Source organism: Pelecanus crispus, chromosome 1 (assembly GCF_030463565.1).
Source record: "Pelecanus crispus isolate bPelCri1 chromosome 1, bPelCri1.pri, whole genome shotgun sequence".
Taxonomy (NCBI): Eukaryota; Metazoa; Chordata; class Aves; order Pelecaniformes; family Pelecanidae; genus Pelecanus; species Pelecanus crispus.
In genome coordinates this window covers 54,688,500-54,709,263 of record NC_134643.1, presented here as the reverse complement: position 1 = coordinate 54,709,263, position 20,764 = coordinate 54,688,500, and the positions used below count along the sequence as shown (strand labels likewise).

Here is a 20,764-nt window from a genome sequence, read left to right as displayed (position 1 = left end):
GTTTCCCAGCTGATGCTTTTTATTTCATTTTGAACCACAAAATTCAGCCTATTACATGAGATAATGGATTACAAAGATGAAGCCATCCACCTCATTTTCTCTGAGGTTATAGTTCAAAAAGGTAGATGCTGAGATAGCATTATACTGAGATCCAAGAGTCTCAGTGTTTAAATTACTACTAAAAAACTTGTATAAAGTTAAAAACATGTTGTGGGTTGACCCCAGCCAGCAGCCAAGCACCCACACAGCTGCTCACTCTCTGTCCCCTCTATCCCCAGCAGGACAGGGGAGAGAAGAAGAGCAAAAGCAAGAAAACTCACAGGTCGAGATAAATGCAGTTTAGTAAGTGAAGGAAAGAGGAAAAAAACCAAACTGCTAAGTGATGCAAAGGCAATCACTCACTACCTCTCACAGGCAGAACGATGCCTAGCCAGTCTGCAATCCACCACCACCTTGGAACCCAACCTCTCCACACACCTCCTTTCTCTACCCCATTTTTACTGCTGAGCATGATGTTACATGATATGGAATAGCCTTTTGGCCAGTTCAGGTTGGATGTCTCAGCTGTGTCCCTCCCAAACTCTTGCCCACCCCCAGCCTACTTGCTGTGGGGGCAGAGCAGGAAAAAGAGAAAGCCTTGACCCTGTGCAAGCACTGCTCAGCAACAGTCAAAACACCGGTGTGTTATCAATGACCGGTTTTGTCATGAATCTGAAACACAGCACCATATGGGATACTGTGAAGAAAGTTAACTCAATCTCAGCTAGACCCAGTACAGAAAGAAACCGCAAGAATTCAGCTATTAATCTGCATGAGATATATCATATCATATCTCACTATCTGGAAGCCCAAAATCAAAAGCAAGTCAGCTACTGTAAAATGCTTTCAGCATATGAAACAGTGTGCCAAATTTATCAAACCTGAAGGCAGTCCACTACAGTCAATACTATTCTTAACATTTGCAGTAGTGGCTTTGACCAGTGTATTTATAAAACAAGTAAGCTTACCCAAACATAATACATACATGGCCTTCCCCAAACATACAGCTTTGTATGTGAGCTTGTGGGACTTGTGTCCATGTTATTAAAATTGGTCTGTTTTCCTCCTACATTTTGGATTACTGTTTACTCCCAGTAGGTTGTAAGCAGTATTGTACAGTAGATATGCATAAATAGAATCATAAATAAAAAAGGTAACAAGGTGCTCAGAAAGGCTGCTCAATGACTTTGCCACTGTGCATGAGAACTCATTATTAGTTTATGATGCTTGCTTACTCTAGTTTCAGGGAAAAAAAAATTAAACATACAACATCAGAAGCTGCAGTTTCCATGCATCTCTTCTCCTGCCCATAAGTAAATATCCTGGGAGCGGAGAGCAGAACTGATGGTCTGTGGAAGTCAGCAGCGTCTCTTCACAGAACCTGAGAGCTCCTCAGTGTTTGTAGGAATGACTGTTCATTAGACCCAAAATATCTCAAACAAGGCCACCCCCAAAGACATTAGCTTTTATTCACCTACCATGACACTCACTTCTGTTAAGGGTAAAGGTGTTGAGCACCACTGATGTTTAACTCACTGAAAGCCTTCAGGAGTTAAAAGTGTAAACAGTGCATAGCTTTCTGGCACTTTCAGATATTTAAAGGCAAATGTAGTCCATTATTACCTCTTTGGGAAACTACTCCTCATCTCCAGAGCCAGCAAGAAGGTCTCCATAAATAAAACAAAAAAGGCTACTGCAGACTAAGACTGCCCACAAAAATTAACCTGTAGCACTGAGAAGTACTTAGCAATTCAGTTTTATATGTATAGGCCACTCCTGCAGAGCGGTAAGGCTCTGCCGGTACAGGTCCGTACTCGCAGCTCTGCATCTCTGGAGCAGGAGGTGTTTTGGGGCTCCATCCCAAGAGCAGGAGCTGCTTTGGGGCTCCATCCCAGGGGAAGATGCCCTCCCAGGAACTCAGGTGCTTCTCTCCATGAAGCAAGAGCTTTCTAGAAAAGACTGGGCTCACTTATAGTCAGATTTGAACATGAACTAAGCAAGGTTATCTGCCCATGGTTTTAAAAGTACCATTGCTCACCAAAGAGATCTGTCATGAATTTGAGAGGTTAAGGCACAATGAGAGAGAGCAATCAAGCACATGATTTTCCATGTCCAAATTAACACAAACCAAGAAGGCTCCACTTCCAAGCAAGCTGAAGCCACTTTAAGGCATATGGGGGGCACAGTGAACACTGATAACAGCAGCTGTCAAATCTTTCTCTTTTTAATACATGCAGGTGACCCAAATTTGGGTTATAGGACACTGGTGAATTAAAAAAAAAATAAAAAAATTTAAAAAAAAAATCAAACCCCATAGCTTTGTTTGAGGTATTAGAACTTTTACAGCTTGTGCACAGCTCTATCGCTTGCCACCGGCCTCAATACAGATGTGTCAGAACCACCAGAATTGCTCAGGCTCTGCCCTGGGTAGACATTTCTTGGGCAGGCCTTGCTCCTTTGAAAATGAGCAGCAGCAAAAGCAGCAGCCCTAGCTCCCCTTTCCTCTCTCCCGCCTTCCCCGCAGCAGGTCAGGCTAGCAGCAAACAGGAATATTCTCTATTCCACAGTGCTACACAGCAAGCAAGCTCACTTCTAAATATATCCAAATAGAAGTTTCTAAACTGTAAAATACATACAGTTCTTACTGTATGTTATGCAGAAAAATGTAGGTTATACCTAATATTTCATGGTAAATGTAGTGTTATTTAACTTTATTCCTTGTACTCACTGTAGCAAATACTAGAGGCCCATTTGAATGAAATTAAGACTTCCACAGAAAGTAACATGTAAGTTTACTTTCTGGGTTTTTTACTCCCTGTCATAACAAAATAGTGATCATCTTGCCTGCTCTTCATAAGAGGACCTTTTGATACACCAGGCGTTCCTTTGTTACACGCCATTGCTGATTTTCCCTTTGGGAGAGGCTTCTTGACTGCTGGGGCCAAGCTTTCATTTGCTTGCAAGTTTTTGGTTGAAGGCTGAGCTTTTGTGGAAGGCTGCGCTGGTTTTTTGGTCACTGCCTCTTTGGCTGAAGTTTGAGGAAGCCGTACAGCAGATAAGGGGGTGCGTTCAGGAGGTTTGGATGAAGTGAGTCCAACCTGAGCGGGTTTACTGACATTTGGCTGCTTATTGACAGCTGATGATATGTTTTTGCTTGTAGATACCAGCGTAGGTGGTGACTTCAGTGCTTTGCTAACTGCAAGAGAAGGTGCAGAAGCTGAGTGTTTTAGGACTGAAGCAGTTTTCAGGTTCTTTGCCAGGTCAGAAGCTGTTTGTGGAGCTTTCTGAGGATGCTGAGACCCAGTTCCTGAGGTCTGAATAGTATTTTCAGAAGGAGGTTTTGCAAGGAGCTGCTGAGAATGTGCAAACTTGGCAACAGCACGCAGATTTGTAACAGGCATCCGGGCAGCCCTCGGAGCAACTGAATTCGCTTTGGTTTTAGTGACGGATATAGGTTTGCATTTAGCAGCGACACGCTTCTGTTTTGAAGCCATCGTTTCAGCTGTCCCAGGCAAGTGAGACAGCTGGTTTTTAGAGGACGAGAGGTCAGGATGCAGTGCTGGTGCTGGGGTGCTCTGAGCCAGGGCAAATTTCACCTTGGGAGCATCAGGGGACCGAATTCGTTTGCGCAACGTTTCGGAGTGAACAAGAGCCGTTCTTGTTCCTGCAGATGAAGAGCTTTTGTTTGCAGGCTGTGAAGGAGCAGAAGCTGGTAAGTTGTGTGCAGGAGACTCCAGTTTCTTTGAGGTGCCAGTTAATGGTTTCAAAGCAGACTGCACGCCTGTCACTGAAGACCCCTGTAATTTGGGCCTGACTGTCAACTTGGCTGTGGAGGATGGGGGCACTGGTACTTTTGGTGACGCCAGGGCAGGGGACTGAGGATGTTTAGATAAAGCCTTCTTGGCACTGGCCCCGAGAGCTGAAACAGGAGTAGGGGGTTTTGATAGCTGTTTTTGAAACATGTTGACAGCTGACATTGGATTCATGACAGGAGGCTCCTGAATTCTAGCTGACGAGTTGGAGACACTGTCACTGGTGACCCCTTTCTGAAATGCCAGGATTTTTTGTTCCAGAGTTGCAAACTGAAGTACTCGGCACGGATCATATTTAAGCAGAAAACCTTGAAGAGTGTCCCAGCCTCCACCAACACGTACCATCACATGCTTGCCATGTAGCATCTGAGAATGGGGGAAGAGGGGGTGGGAGCAGAAGAACAAGAGAAATTTCTATCTTGTTTTATGCAGCACTATGTCTTTATCTTACATTAAAATCTATTGAAATCGACTAAAAATAGGACCTCCTTTCTTACAGAGAAACATATTTAAAAAGAGAAATTATGTTATAAATAAGGCTTATACTTGCCATTCTTTTATTAGATAGTTTCTTCTGCAGAGACAGTCATTATATGTCAGGAAATAATGAAAGCATATATACAGAAGACATTTTAACCATTCTGTCAGCATCTTTATTTAGTATACAGAGTTTTGGATGCAGGTTTTGTTCAAATTATAGATGTCCTCATATCGTTTTAATCCCAGAAACTCTTATGCCTGCTGAAGACAGCACTCAACTATCCTACAAATTATAAATCCCAAGCATCCAGATTTTGAATAAGCACCATTCTCAGGATATTCTATTGCATTACCCTTATTTATATTGCAAGTTGCTACTGAAATTTTAGAAACACCACAGAAAAACATTAACTTGCTTAGTTTAGTGCGGTTATAAAACCAATAGTTGTAAGATCTAATTAGCTATATCTACTTTGAACAGGAAATTGGATGACGTGGTGTCCCAACCTAAATCATTCTGTAATTCTAAAACAATACCCTAAAAATTACATGTTCCACTTAAAAGCATTTCTCTCCCCATTATGAATATAAATTGGAATTCTGAGAAACTACTTACTCGTATGAAGAGTATTTTATCTCCCAGCCTATAACGTCCCTCCGACAAGTATTCAATTGAAAATCGATGGGAACAACTGCAGGGAGGATCTTCTGCTATATGTTTAACCTAGTTTTTAAAATTGAAAGCATTTGCTAGTATTTTGACAGAAGCATGTTTTTAACAGGTTATTGAGATATTTAATACAAGAAAAGATACTGGTATCATCACCTCATAATCTAAGAAAACACTAGAGTTCTATTCCCTCACAAGAAAATCTCAGCTACATAAAGCTTCAAAATGTAGACTAAAACATTAAAAGAAAGAACTGTATGTACAGACAAATATTTCCAGTTGTTCCAATAAAATTGAAGAAATCATTAGAATTGTAAGTAATTTCTACTTTCCTTTTTAAGACCTGTCCTTAACACTATGTATAGTGTGACCAAATCCATTGCTATATCTGACCCAGGGCTACTTCTGCATTCTCCTTAACTTTTTGTAAGGCTTTTGTAAGTTAATCTTCTATGTGACATCCAAGAAGGAAACCACTGAAAAAAGGAGAAAGGTAGTCTGCAAATAAGTCCAGGGTTAGAGAAGATGTGCCTCTTACAGTCACTTAGAAACTTAACAAGTTGGAAGGTCAAGACTATTGCCAAGCAGAAAAAATTGTGAGACTTTTCAGAGAGAGGGAGGATCTGGTGGCCGATGTTCCCAAAGAAACAGAAGTTTTACATCACAACACAGAGGACCTTTAAAATAAATTAATTCTAAAGCATCAACATGTATTTTTAAGCAAAAGAGGAAACTTCATCATTCCTTTTGGACCAATTCAAAAGATATACAAATAATTTCCTTTTCTGCATACATATTAATTTCCAACTGGTACAGCTACAGCAGTTTTATTTAAAGTCTTTTTCAAAATAGTTTCATCAAAGCCTACTTTAACATTTGATGAAGTTTTATGAAAACATCAAATTGAAGAGAAGCATACGTTACAGTCATAGAATACTGCTGACACACCAGAAAAATTGAATGAGAGTATTTCTTACACTCAAAGAAGCAATGAAAGGGGGACAGGAGGAAATCAAGGCAAGTTATATGCACTGGCACATTAACTCCAAACTATATATGATAGCATTTTGCTGTCATTTAAAAAAACAGTTGTCCAGAAGAGGTGCATACCCTTCTGCTTTCTATTTAAGGAGGCTCACAAATATCAGAGGAAAACCAACCTGTTTACTGAGCCAGACAATACAAGTACTAAACTCAGAGTTTGATTTAAAGCCCATATCACAATAAGTAAGCAGTACGTACTGCCTCATGTAGCTCCCCATGGTGACAACATGACTTTGCTGTGCTAATAGGTGACGGTGGTCCAGAGGTCATCAGCAGTGTTTCTTCTAGCTCAATTTCCTTCTCTAGTTTGACTAGCACAGGAGGTTCAACTCCATACCTCAACACAAATACAAAAGCAGAGAGTTTAATTGCTAAAGAAAACAAAAAGAAACTGATGATAACAAACATGCAAAATTCCGAGTAGCTTGACTGACAGGCAACAGCACTACATCAGTTACAGGAATAACTGCCTTAATAATGCAAAGAGAAGGAGCAACTCCCCATGAAAAGAGTCTGGTAAATATTTAAAAAATACTCATATTGTACAGTGGTCCTAGAAAAGCTACTCATTACTTCCTGCATGGAATTAACATCTACTGCATTGCACTTAATGACCGCAGATTGTCTTAACTTTGTATTAGCTTTTACTTAACACAACATGTTCTTCAATTTCTTGTTAAGAGCCTGTATGGATCACATACTTGGATACAATGCGTCCAATTTCCAACAAACAAAGATACACTTGTCTTGGATCCTTGTGCAAAACTAAAAGGGAAGAGAATAAAAGAGAGTTACAGTTCATATTTACTATGGAGAGGCCTGTGCAATTAGGTATAGAGAAGGGAAGATAGGAATAGATGACTATAACTTTGCCATCATTCTACCCAGAGGCAAGCTACATTATCATGGATAGAGCATTATATGCTTTCCAACTCTAATTTTCTATTCCATAAAGTGTTTAAACCCATCCTGGCACTCCTGAAATCAAATTCTTCTCCACCTCCTAAGAGAAATATGCTTTATTTGATTTTATGCTGCTATTTCTTGATGCGAACTGGAAAGAAAGAGATCCGAGAACTTTCCCTTCCCTATCTCCAAATATATTATAGCAGTCTTAAAGATTAAAAGCATTCAACTGCAAATAGGAAAATATACTCCATCTGTTCATGCTTGTGCATACAGACACAGATAGGCACGCACACTCTATAGGTGAACAACCATAGGAGAATACACTCCAAGGGATCTAGCTGACAAGCGGATGGCTACGCAGCCAGTCAGCCTAAGTGGTGTAAACCCTTGGCTGTGAAAGAATAATCCGGGTGATTGTTACCATTTCAGTAAGCAATGGATCCTTTTTCTTATCACTTCAAAAGTTCAGGGTGCCAGCAGGGTCCATCCATATGGCAGATTTACCCAGGTGCACTAGAACATACAACTTTGCCCCATGCTATACCCTCATTTCACCCCTCCCTATCAGCTCCCACCTCCTGCCCCACCTACCCAAAAGTTTTCTTCAGAATTTGGTATCTTTGTGAGGATCTATCTGAGAATGAGGGTCAAAACCCCTGACTGTAAGAAGGAGGTGAGAATTACATTGGTTTAAGAGGCAAACACTCAGATGCAAAGATCAGATATTGGTTGTGATCACAGAAAAGATGCAACACTATTTCAGATATGTTAGTAGCATAGTTTTGCACTAGGCTTTGCTTCTCAAGGACTGTGCTCACATTAACCCAGCTAGTGCCCAACACAGAGGCTGCTTTGCACCCCTCGGTTCAGAGCAGCTCTAACAGCTGCATGCACTCAACTGCCTAGACACATTAAATCACCATAAGGAGAGCTGAAGAATGAGATGGAAGAGTGCAGACAGCCAAACGGCATGTAGGTGACCGTGGCACTTGTTCTGGGTTTTCTTGACAACTTTGAAATGAAAACATTAAATTATTTTTACTGCTGCACTGAAGAATAGAACAGGCAGAAGGAAAGCAATGTCTGTTTTGGTTTCTTCCAACTTCTATCTCTAGGTGTGCAAGAAAAAGGAAAAAGAAACAAGGGCCATGAACAGAAAAGGAAAATAGTTTAAAAATTTCACATACAAGTAACTACTTCCTTCCCTGCCCCCATTTAAGCCTGAGAGGCTCTCAACATGTTCTAAGAACACAGTTGTATGAATGCTCTAGAAAACAAACCATCCCTGTGCTTTCTTACCCAACTGGGTATACTGCCTAATAACTCAGAAACAAAAGGCTGAGAGAAAGGTCATTCAACTCCCCTCCACCCACACACATGGCACCATTCTTTCCCCCACCACCATCAAGTATAAGAAATGTGGAAAGCTGTAGATACAATTTTCATATGGTGTAACATTTATATAAACAAGTCTGACTTTCTTCATACTGTGCAGTAACAATATTCAGTAGAAACTGGAAATTCACTCTGAAGAGAAGCCTGATGAGCCAGGTCTATATTTATAGATGAAATCATCTTTCTGATGTTCAATTTGATATTTAAAATGACTTTGCTTTAAATAAGACTGAAGTGTTTCCTAAAGTATAAGCTGACTATGAAGTCAGATGTTCTTGTTTACATCATCTACTCCAGTTTGTAAGTCTACTTTTTAAAAGATCTGATTATGAAGGGTAAATCTAGAAAAGAAAGTTGGCACAGCCATAACCTAAAAAGTACCAGAGGTCATTTTGTCTGTCTTCTTTTTTTTCTTTTCGTAAGTGTTTTTGTCAGCTGTAACAGAAGTGGCATAATTTGCCTGAATCCAGAAGAGAAAAATCCCTAGGAGATATCAAGATATTTGGCTTGATGTCAAAGGGCATCCCATGATGGCTACTCTCCCTTTCTGCTGTCTCAGGAGCCACTTAATTTATTTCCTTCACAGCCATCCACACTTTTCAGGAGGTGTTGCTATATGTATCTGATGAGAAAAGAACAATTGTCAAATTATCTTTCCCCTATCTCATTCATAAAGAATGGCTTGAAATTTTGATGGAGAACATCAGTGGAAAGAATGTTTCATCAAGGAGGACGCAAGTCTGCTCATTTCAACTGCCAAAAAGGCTCACAGACGATATTCATGGCACAAAGCAAGCTTGTGTCAAGAGTTATAATCAGACTTCAAAACACTTCTTGGCTATGAGTGAAAGCCACAGCATTAGAAAATCCTGTCTACTTATCTCAGGGAGGCTAAACAGGTTCTAGTTACCCATCCACTTACAGGAACCAAGATGTTTAAGCAATGCAATTCATGTAAGTTGAACTGAAAAAAACATTAAAACTAATTTTCTTATAGCTCAGTTCTCCTACTCATCTTTATTTCATGGCACTGAAAAAGAGATAGTTAAATCAGAATGAGACATGCAAATGAGGATATTTTCCTCAACTATTTTAAAAGATGACTTGTCCAGTAGAGAAGGCAAGGGCAAGGGCAGTCCAACTAGCAGGGAGGAGAGCTTAAAAGAAAAGCAGTTAATGAAAACAGTGCCTCCCATTTAAATAGCATTAAATGGCACAAAGACTTCAAGAAAATCTAGTAAATGTTGTGACAAATTCATTTGATTACTGAAAACAAAGGTATTTTGCAATTTTTTGCTATTCTGCTTAACAGGCAGCTGTTTTGCCTTTTTTTATTAAAAAAAAAAACAAAAAAACAAAAAAACAAACCCAAAAAGCCCAGTATTTGGCTTGCCACAGAAAGGTTTGTATCAATTAATTTTTACTGACATAATAGCTGGTAGAAGAGCATTTCATTATTTACCATGCGATGAAAGCACAGTTCCTCTTAATTAACAGTCAAAAAAATTTTATTCCATCTGGAATTATCAGTCGAGAAGCTGTTAGTTATAAGGGACAGACTGTGCACTAGGGCAGGCATACACACAGTTGGCAATATTTATTTTTATAACTATCTCATTAAATGGGAAAACACAAATGGTTTAGAGTCATGTCAAGCAGGTCCTGAAGTAAATGTTAATTACCAACAGACTGTTGTCACTTCAGGCACAACGCCCTGATGCACTTACCAAATTTAGCAGTCATGAATGCATTATTCTCAGGGCTTTCTGCAACAAGAATGAGCTCTAATACCAAATAAAGGATCTTATTGTGAGTTGACTCCATGGCCTGTGGTCTTGCCACACAGGGAAAGCAAAACCACGCTTTTCTCCTCTGTTTCTCAGTGGGCCTTTTTACAGAAGGAAAACATGCGAGTTTGCTGCACAGCTGTCACTCTTCCCTTCCTCCCACACAGCAACTTTTAGAAGGTTGGAAAAGCATCATGCAAGTTAGAGCAGTCACTGAACTGATTTTTCAAGGCTTTTACGTGAACACTGCCTTAAGAGAAATAAAAGCATTAATAGCTTGCACAAGACACGTACAGTTGTGACAAAGGCTTCACAAGACTATACACACAAGAGATCTCCCTGACCAGGTAGTTATCCACATACAGATCAAAGCAAGTCTTACAAAAAGATAGATTTACCTAAACCTTCAGATTCAAAGAGATAAGTCTCATCAACTCCAATGGCCCTACACCAGTTAAGAAAGTTGGCTGTATTATCTCTGGCAAAAAAAGATCCTGATGGAGCATCCTTCTTACATGGAACTTTTCTCATAGGAAAATTCTGGCAAGGGAAGAAAACAAAAAGTATGTTGTGCACATCAACATTGCCAACAGATTTCAAAGCATATTTGCAAAGGAAAATAAACTCTAAATTCAGAGTACAAAAGCAGAGGTTAGTAACTACTTTGTGTTCAACCCACCATGTATTCTATTAAAAAAGCTATGCTAACATGGAAGGCATTCCACCTTATCTTTGTGAACAGTCACTGACTGAACAATCTTTGCTCTACAACCTCTCCCAGAACTGCCCATACAGTTGCTTCCCCATTTCCCCACATGCTGGGGTAAAAGTCTTGCTGGTAGTTTTCACAGGTCTAGATAATTATTCCCCCTTCCCAAGCTCTATTCACAGCAGCAGAATGAGCAGAGAGAACCCTAAATCAACTAACTATACTAAACTATACTTAGCTGCCAGATTTCAAGATTTTAGAGCCTGTTCTAGAAAGCAGAGGGAATCAGAAGGGAGCAAAGGGCAGTTTCCTTTAAAACAACTAAGTACTTATTTTCCTTTAAATTCGTATCTTCAAAACTAAAGAAACAGTTCAAAGGTACACAAGTTGGGCATCTCATCCTCCTTAAAAAAAAACATGAGGATCTGCAGCATTCATATGGCTTTTGTATAAATACCATTTGGCATCCTAAGATTGCTGTCTTGTTCCCCACCTCCCCGAGTTAATAATAATTCTAATATTAGTAATCATATTACTTACTGGTAAATACACATTATTTAAAACTAGTATTTTACCAGATAAAACAGTAAAAGGTAAACACACACACACAAAAAAATGGTCTGGATATGGTGAAACAGTTCTTCCTGCCCCCAGAGGAAACACTACCAATCAGGGCACACTAGTTGGTGATCTACTATTTGACAAATCCAAGAATTGCAGTAGCTATAGTGGGTACCTGTACATTGAACACATGCTACCTGGAGTATAAAACCATGTAATGCTGGTGCAAAGTGACACATCACTATTTTTCATTGTACAAACACAGACTGCAAGCTGCTCGAGATTCACATTTCAACCCAGCCTTGGTTCCTAACAAAAACACTGAAGCCAGGTACATGTCAATATGGATATTTTCATGGCTAACCTATACACTAGTTTAGCCAGCAGTTTCTGGAATAAAACATTCCACCAAGTGCCACAGATATCTTGTTACCAACCCACACTGATATTACTAGGGGAACAAACTCCAGACTTGGACTAGATCTTACTCTTGCAAGGCTTCTACTGAAATCAAACTAAAAAACTAGTAAGGACATTAGGATTAAAAACTAGTAAGGACATTAGGATTTGATTAACAAAGTGAATAAGTCATTTGTTGCATAATGACAGTTTATCCACATATAATGCCACTCTGTTGTTAATCAGTCTCCAGATATACAGCACACAGAATGCCACTTTGGGAAGCCTCACTCACCTGCTTTCCTTTTACTACTACTTACGATTAAAGACTTTATATATGTATTAAAAATCACAACATGACTCACCCTTAAATTATTTGAGCTACAACATTTTTTAATTGTGTTTTGAAGAACACCAACCAATTGGCAGAGTAGTACCCCATTATCAAGTTCTTCTAGCAGTTGTTCTGCTTTGACTTCTATTCCTAAAACAAGAAGGTCAATATTCGAGTTACTCCACAGAAGGTAAAGAAGTTTCACATGAACTCAAACAGCATTCCACCCATCATATCATTTATTACAGTGTTAAAGACTGAAAATTTGTAGAAACAAGTAAACTAAAATCAAATATCTACTTAATTAGATTTTAATTAGACTAAAAAGATTCAGAAACATAAATTAGAATGATTAATCATCCTACCTCTAAGAGGTGGCAGCTAATAAAATCCGAAACCAAAACATGCATTTTAATGCAATTCTCTTAGCCATTCAGGCTCAAATACACCAGATCTTAACAGTACTATGGATATTAAGTGTCAGCATTGACTGGAATAGTGGAAAGTGCTTTGAAATTTATTAGCCAGTGATTTATTTTTAACCTCACCCAGCAAGCTAGACAGCCAGATTGACAGATCTTCTTGCATAGGCACCAAAGTTGCTTCATGCCGCACAGATATCCACTGGTCATACAGGCACACATCTGCCAAACCTGGCCCATGTCTGGGAGTCAGAGGACTTCGGGGACTTAAGGGAAGGTCATCTCCAAACCACACCTGCAGAAGATTTCAGTAAGCTGAAGACAGCGAGCTCTAATATTTGCAGTCAGATGGCAAAAACTTGCAGTTCTGAATTATGCTAAAGATCTATTATTCAAAGAGCAAGAGTTCATTCCCCTTCAGACAGATACACCAAACCAACTCAACAGTAATCATGAACGGTGCAGCTCTCCATCAGTAACTCCTGTATCGGAAGTACTACTACATTCATTCTCTTGACTTCTTTGGATTTAAAATTACATACTTTCCTGAATATTAAATAAAGAAAACATGCATTAAATTTGTGGGTTTTTCCTCAGCACATTTTAAGTAATGAAATCTGCAGTTTACCATATAGTTTACTACAGACTACTGATTTCTCTGATTAAACATTTCAGAGGCAGTTTGTGTTTCAATCATTAAAATGATGATGTTAAAAGCGGAAACATATTCCCATGCAAGAACATGACACATTTCTTGAACATGAATCCTTAGCATTTCTCTCAAGGATTGCATATTTTCAAACTGAGAGGTACCTTTACATTTCAAAAAAAAGACCACACTGAAATTTCATGTACAAAATTCTCAAAGACAGAGAGTCCTTCTGGTATTCTTAATTACTTTCCTTCAGTTCAGAGTGTGCATAAAATACAGTTATTTATTTATACTTAAGTGATTAACTAGAATATAGGGTTTTTAAAAACACCTCTTAATCATCAAGCAAGTTTTTAAATAATCTCAGCCTTTGACTTTAAAGCCTTCTTAGGTCACAGCACTTCAGAAGAGAAAGGATCACCTGTCCTGTATCAAACTGGATTATCTATCTTGTCACATTGGTCCATTTGTAAAATGAGAATTATTTTTAATTTTTTTTTTTTTTAACTAGAGATAACTCTGGGGATTCTAGCATTTCATCTGCTTCAGGGTAGACCTTTGAATAAAAAAAGTATTATACAGAATTCGAACATTACAAAAGCATTTACCTGAACTGCATTCTGCATTGTCACCTGCATTTACATTAGTTTCTCCCTCTGGGGAAAGAGAAGAGAATTTTTAATACAGTCTGTCCTGCTTTCATGAAAATCCCAAGAAAAACCCACCAGTGCTGTTTTGGCAAAATACAAGCAAGTCTAATCAGGAATGGATGGGGGAAAGAGAGAAGTATCTTAGCAGCTAAGGTTTTGATCCAATATTCAGCCAACTTCAGTTTTCTGCCCTTAAAGAAAGCAGCAGTTATTACAGCACAAAGTAGCAACTAACTTTGTATGCATGCATAATACTCAAAGGTTTGCATGATTTTAAGGAGCTGTAAGGCATTTACTTTGCCAAGGAGAAATATTAATACTCCAAACCATTCTTGGATTTAACAATGTTGGCATTCACTCCTTCCTTCTCAGCTATCACAAGTGTATCCTGTACATAATGCATACGCATATAAGCATCCCGAGTTTACATTAAATACTTTGAAGATTATGAAAATCTTAAAGCAAGAAAATAATTTTGAAGAATGAGATTTCTTGTTGCATAAATACATGAGAGAAATCAATGTTTTTATTAATTTCCATTGGAATTTTGACTTAGATTTCCAGGCAGCTAGAACATACCCAAGTTTTCAACAGAATGCTGTAAACTATTGCAGCAATATGGTTATCGGGACAATCCCCTGGCAAAACAATCCTTAAGGAAAGTTTTAAAGGCAATCTGGTCCACGCCTTCTCTCCTGAAGCCAACACAGTATTTTCCAGCAATGCTTTCAGTCATGGGAAAACCCAGCAGAAACTCTACACTGGGCTGGGGATCAGCAAGTCTCCCCACATAGGTTCCAGGTCCAGAGATGCGCGGTATTACCAGGTTAGCTGCATACGCATGCACCAGAAGGAATTTCCTCAGCATAATTCTCCACAGTGGTAGTTGAGGGCATTACAACCTCAAAAATGTACCTATCTGTGCCTTGAAACCAGTTAAAAACAACTTTCTTGCTCCATTACTTAACAGGTGCAATAAAACTTCCTCTTTCTGATTAGGCTGGAAGCCAGGCTGCAGACATAGACAATTTTAACTCATTTGTTTTCCTTTAAAAATGAGTAACTCCCCTCTCCTGTCTCAGATCTTTAAGTTCTATACGTAGACAGTATTCTTGTCTCCTCCTGAATCTGTTGCACAACCTCACCTTCCTACAGCAAAAGGCCAAGTAGTCCATCACAGGACCCAATTCTCATAAAAATTCTTCCCCTTCCTCTTTCCCCCTACCTCTTACCCAGGAAGGAAGATGGTACTGTTTCCTCCCCATTTTTCCCTCCCACTGCCTTGAATCTCACACACCACATAGGACCACACAAATCAGGCATTTCAAACAACTTACCTCTACGACCAGCAAACAAGCAACCAGTTTGTTTCCAGACTAAGCCACTTCCTTGTATCAAGACTGCTAGCACTTCTCGAACTTCACCAGAGACACTTCAAGTGATATTGTTTTCCCCCCTCCTTTTATTTCTAGGGAAGAAAAAAAAAAAAGAAAGAAAGAAAGAAAGAAAGAAGAGACATCCTCTCCTTGATGTCATATTTCCTTCTATGAATGAACAAGAGAAGGGCAGTGTATATACCAAGCATTACTAATGAGCATGTTATGCTTCCCACAGCTTTACCCAGGGGAATACATTTTCCTTTAACATAAGAAAGCTATTGTCCCAGAAGAGTCGCAGTAAGAGGCTTCATTGATTAAAAAAATAAATAAAACAACAGCAGAACAGCCAGTAGAGAAGCTGGTCTCATTAAAATAAGGACCTCCATATAGGCTAACAAGAGCTCTAGCATACTAACTGCCAAGGGAAAACAAAAGGCAGCCTAATTCACAGGGAGCACTCAAAACACGAACAAAGCAAAATATTCACACAGCAGCTATCACAAGAATGCTCAGCATCTGCAGTTTTGTGGCATGCCTAACAAAAACTAGTCTGAAAAACAAAAAAAAAAAAAAAGAAAAAAGAAAAAAAAGAAGAGATTGAGGAAAATTGTGGGACTTGAAGTTCAAGGGCCTGTCTTCTAAAATAAGTTTTGTAAGCCCATATGGCAAAGGGCTCTCTAGAAAGTCAAACGGCTTCACTTATTATCAGGGCATCTGAATAACATTTAACAAAAAAACCTCTGATGATACAGACTACCCTGCATGAATTTTGACTTGAAAAGTTAATATAGTAACAATTACCCATTCTTAGATCCCAAACAGCCCAGCTCTGAGATTGCAGGAAATACACATTACCGTAGCTTTATCACTTACAGGGAGAGGCATGGGGTGAGAAGACTCAGAAGTCTGTCACGTTCGAGTAGCCAGCCTGCAAAGGTGCAGAAGGTGCCGGGGTGAGGCAAATACTGCAGTACCAGGTAGAGTCATAACCAAATCTGACTTCTTCTAAAACCAGTTGGGTTCCCTGCATCAAAAAGCTGTTCATAATGAATTAATCAAGTATCTGGTATTGAATTCAGTCAGCTCCAGCTAGAACCATATCAGCTTCTACACATGGCAGTTTTTTCAGCTCACCTTCATTGAGCAGGCATTTGGTGTTCAGGGCTTACTGCTGTGAAAGAATAGGCCCCAGAATGAAAAAACACCGTATCATGTCCCACGCATAGCCTCAGGCCATGCCATTGCCATCTCCAGGCCAGCTGATATCCCCAAGGTGCCTAGGAGGGCTCTCTACCTGCTTCACCCCTTAAAACAGGGAAAGCAGGAGAAACTTGCAAGCACTCACCAACCAGGGGGGCAACCAGCCCAGTTCAGCAAATATAGAGGTCCCCGACGCCCCACAGCACTCCCAGAAAACACCTCATTTCTGCTGGTGCTTCTGCTGCCAACAGGCTCCATGAGATGGGAGGAGAAAGGCTGCCTAGTAGCACTTTACAGCTGGATCAATACAGCGACACTGATTTACTGGGAGACGGGCGGTCAGCCCCAAATGCTACGTTGGGGAAGGCAGGAGCTGCCTTTGGCTGGCCGACTGCCAAACCTCCAATAAAGGACTAGAGCTATGGATCAACATTAGGAAAGAGAGGTGAGGAAAAAAGGTACCTATCTTCTGACACGTGGCATAGGGACAGGTATTTCTCAGGAAAGGGAGTGCAGACACTCCCCAGACATGACCTGCACAGGACAGCCTCATAAGACTGTACTCTGCTTCTGCTCTCCAGAGATGCCCACCACTTTGTCCCCAGGCCATCTGAGAAACAGTAAAGTCAGCAAATACTAAAGCACTTTACGCAAATACTTGAGGGTGCTAAACACATGCTCTTAGATGCCATGCAAGATAGCCTGCTTAGTATCAGTTGTATCAAATTTCATAGATCATTCACTGGGGCCCAACCAGCAAGACATGCTACACTAATTACAAGCCATTCTGTAGCACAAGATGAACTGAGTCCAAGTCCCATTTTACTAGACTGCACAGTTTACACAGAAACAAACAAAAATAAATAATCCAGAACTCCACAGACACCTAAAACATAGATGAAGCAGCCACTGACCTAGCTTAAGTGGATCCTAAAGGGGTTCACAGACTCATTAAAAAGCCTTGGGTTCACAGACTCATTAAAAAAAACCTTGGGCAGAAACACTTCTACAGCTTCACCCTGTATTTAAGATATATCACACATCATCTTCTATTCCATCAACACCCGAAGGCAGCCACAACAGGCTAACCCAGAGCAGCTGGAAACTGTAGTCTTGACAGTACCTACTGAAACCTATGTTTTTAAACACTCTGAAATGAAAGAAGTTGTCAAGTCATTATCTGTTGAAACCTACTACAGGACAGCCAAGATTTTTTTTTTTTGGTATACATATCCTAACGTGCAGAAAAAAAAGAGGTAAGCACAACAAGAGACATCCATGGAGCACTACTCTCTCCGTCACTACAGCAATTACAGAGCCCTTTTGTTACATTACTGAGTCAGCAGGAGCTCTGCTTCCCTAGCGAGGCCTCGGAGGCACCAAAGGGAAAGAACCAGACCAGTCAGTCCAAGGTGAAGGGCTTTAAGGTGGCAAACAACTCCTTGCGTTCAGGCCCACCGACTGCTCTCCTTGGGGGGTGCCTTTCAGCACCTTTTGGCAACAGCGCACACCGCAGCGAGCCCACTCTCCCCTTCCAAAGGGCAGCAAAGGCCCTGGATTCCACCTGTCAGGGCAGAGAAAACCACCCGAAATCAGGGAGGAGCACTTCACCTGAACAGCTGGCATCTCCGCAAGAGATGTGCAGACAGCTCCTTTACCACAAGAGCATCCAGTCTGGGGAGAGGCTGCTTAACACAAGACACCCTACCCCTGCCACTCGCTCACGTTCACAAATTCACTCTCCTTTCCTTCTTGTTTCCACCCCACGCTTCTTCCAGCAAAGCAATGCTGAGCATAGCTTGATGTCCAAAAAGCAGGCTGCTGGCTGGCCATAGTAATTTATTATGACTTAAACATAAAATCCTGTCTTATTACAAAAGATCCACCCAGTACATTTAGAATTACAAACGCATAGACCAGCTATGCCTTATAGGTTTTAAAGGTACACATGTACTTTTTCCCCAATGTCTTGATCTGACACTGTGGCAAAGGTGACACACAGCATCCCTGGAATACAGCCAGCTTTTGGGCAAAGAAAGGAGCCAGACGTTTTTCGGCTTACTAAGCAATATGAATGAGCATTTTAGCCAAGAGCACTAGGGCAAATTTCCTACAAAAACAGCACCGCATCCTCAAACGCTTGCGTGAGGCACAGGAGAGACTGGTTTGAAAGGTGTTATGCAAAAACTCTCCCCTCTCCCTTCCCCGGGGTAAGTTTCGCGGCACTTCACGTCCAGCAGCGCTGCCAGTGAGGCTAACTCGGCCGGATGGGAGCTGCTGCCCCGGGAAGGGTGACCGAGCCCACCCCGGTAACAGGCTCAGCCCAGTGCCGGGGTCTCTCCCTGCTGCACCGGGCTCCCCGCGACGGGCGATGCTCAACACCTTGTCAGCGCTGCCCGTACACAGGGCGGGAGATGACAGACAGGCGTAACTGACCGAGCGCTGCCGCTCCGCAGCTGCGCCCCCGATGCACCGCCGCAGGCGGGACCCCGCAGCAGCGCCCCGGTCCCTACGCGGGGCCGGACCCGCCGCCGCCCGGGCGCCCCTCACCTTCCCGGCGGGCCGGGTCCGGGGTACCACCACCCCCGGCCACACCCCGGTGCGGGAGGAGCTGTGCGCTGCCGCTGCCCGTCCCTGCCCTGCCCTCCCCTGTCGCCGCCGCTCCCCGGCCCCGTGGCGGCGGGCCGGGCCGGGCCGGGCCGGGCCGCGCTCCCCGGTACTCACCGCGGTACTCACCGCCCGCTGCCGCCGCGCCGCGCTCCCCTCGCGCCGCGCTCCCCCCGCGCCGCGCACCAGGGCGCCCCCACCCGCCCCGCGCCGGCCGCTCCGTTCGAAAGGGCCAATCAGCGCCCGCGGGGCGGGGCCGGGCCCGCCGCACCTGGCCCGAGGCCGCGGCCCCGCCCGGCCCTCAGCGCCCCGCAGCTCTGCGCTACAGCCGAGTCACCAGCGGGCAGCCCGGGGGTCTCCACCGGAGCCCCCGCCGGCTTGGGTGAGGGCGCTGCCGTAGCGGAGCCGCCCCTCCGGCCTCCCCCAGCGACGCGGCCCTTGGGGCGGTGCGGGGAGCGGGCTCACGGCCCCGCTGGCAGCCGCCCCCCCCCCCCGCCCCGGCTCCATCAGGCCCCCGCGGAGGCCGGGTCAGGCCGCAGCGTCTCACCCGCTGCGGCGGCAGGGCCGGAGGGCTGCTCGCTCGGGCGCTGCGGCAGATGGGCCCTCCCGCACAGGGGTCGCTTCGCCTGTCGCCAAAACCCGGGCCTCAGCGTCCCCTCCGTCGTGTGTCACCAGCGGCGCCTGAGAGCAGCTCTGCTTCCCTGGGGCAGCGGTGGCGGGTTCGGTCATCGGCCGTGGGAGCAGGGGGCCAGGCGGGCGAAGGGCCTGCCCGTGGAGGCCCTTACACCCGAAGAGGCCTTTTCTTGCAGCGGGGCAAAAAGCTGCGTCTGCGCCCCGCGTCTTGCGCTGCCCGCAGCGCAGGGCCACGGTTTGGGGGAGAGCATGGTGGGCACATGGGTGTCCCAGCTGGCCGGTTTGGCGTTGCTTGGAGCAGAGCCAGGTGCGAGGAAATCACCCGCCCTGCCTACAGCCCCATTAGCATCAGGGAGCCCGCACCGCCTCGCACAGCATTCAGTTACCTGGTTTGGGGGATGTTGCTGATGGCATTCAGAGCCACTGAGCACCAACGATCAACAGTTGTAAAGTAAAACAACCGGTGATGCACTTTCACCAAGCATAGATGCCGTATAATTTTTACTTTGAAATAATAAATTACACGTTTATATCACGAAAAGGGTTTTGTGTGTGTGTGGCTTTTCTCCATCACATAATTTTTCATCTTCTGAGGAAATAAGAGCTCGTGCATCTTATGTGAACGCATTTCACAGTTGAACAGAAAATGACTACAGCATTAATCATTTCAGCTGGTTTATTACTGTAAATATCTGGAATATATTCTTTAATGGAGGCCAAGCATAAAAACACTGCAATGAAAAAATATGAATGGAAACCTGCATTTCCCCATTTGTCAAGAGGAACTGTAACTGCAGTCAGCTTAATTGCAGCAGGAATTAACAGGGTTCCTCTGAGGAGCTGGTGGACTTTCTGATCAGAGAATATAAATACAGAGAAAATTATACTCACGTGTGAAAAATCTGATAGCTATACAATATTCTGTGTATAGCGAACAAAATTACTTTTATGAATCCATGGCACGTTTCTATAAAAATGCAGTAAAGAAAATTTAATGTACTGTGGGATATTTTTCTATGAAAATAAATGCTATGTGGTCCTTTACAAAGATATTTTTCCTGAAATAAAATACAAAGTATCCA

General features: G+C 42.5%; 1 protein-coding gene across 1 annotated transcript; it reads right to left on the bottom strand.

The window, feature by feature from the left end:
- Window positions 1-2,831: 2,831 nt before the first annotated feature.
- Window positions 2,832-13,851, bottom strand: GAS2L3 (growth arrest specific 2 like 3). Its single transcript, XM_009483326.1, has 8 exons — window positions 13,822-13,851; window positions 12,688-12,856; window positions 12,171-12,289; window positions 10,535-10,676; window positions 6,747-6,810; window positions 6,244-6,382; window positions 4,948-5,055; window positions 2,832-4,217 (listed from the first exon to the last, which is right to left on the bottom strand). The coding sequence occupies exons 1-8, from the start codon at window positions 13,849-13,851 to the stop codon at window positions 2,832-2,834; spliced, it is 2,157 nt and encodes a 718-aa protein (XP_009481601.1).
- Window positions 13,852-20,764: the final 6,913 nt, after the last annotated feature.

Bases quoted from the DNA above. Each gene is read 5' to 3' on its own strand.
- GAS2L3 (XM_009483326.1), bottom strand. From the start codon at position 13,851: ATGCAGGTGACAATGCAGAATGCAGTTCAG. The intron at 6,383-6,746 runs GTATGTGATCCA...ATTTGTGTTGAG, and splicing joins ATTGGACGCATTGTATCCAA to GTATGGAGTTGAACCTCCTG. The intron at 4,218-4,947 runs GTAAGTAGTTTC...CCCCATTCTCAG, and splicing joins ATAAAATACTCTTCATACGA to ATGCTACATGGCAAGCATGT.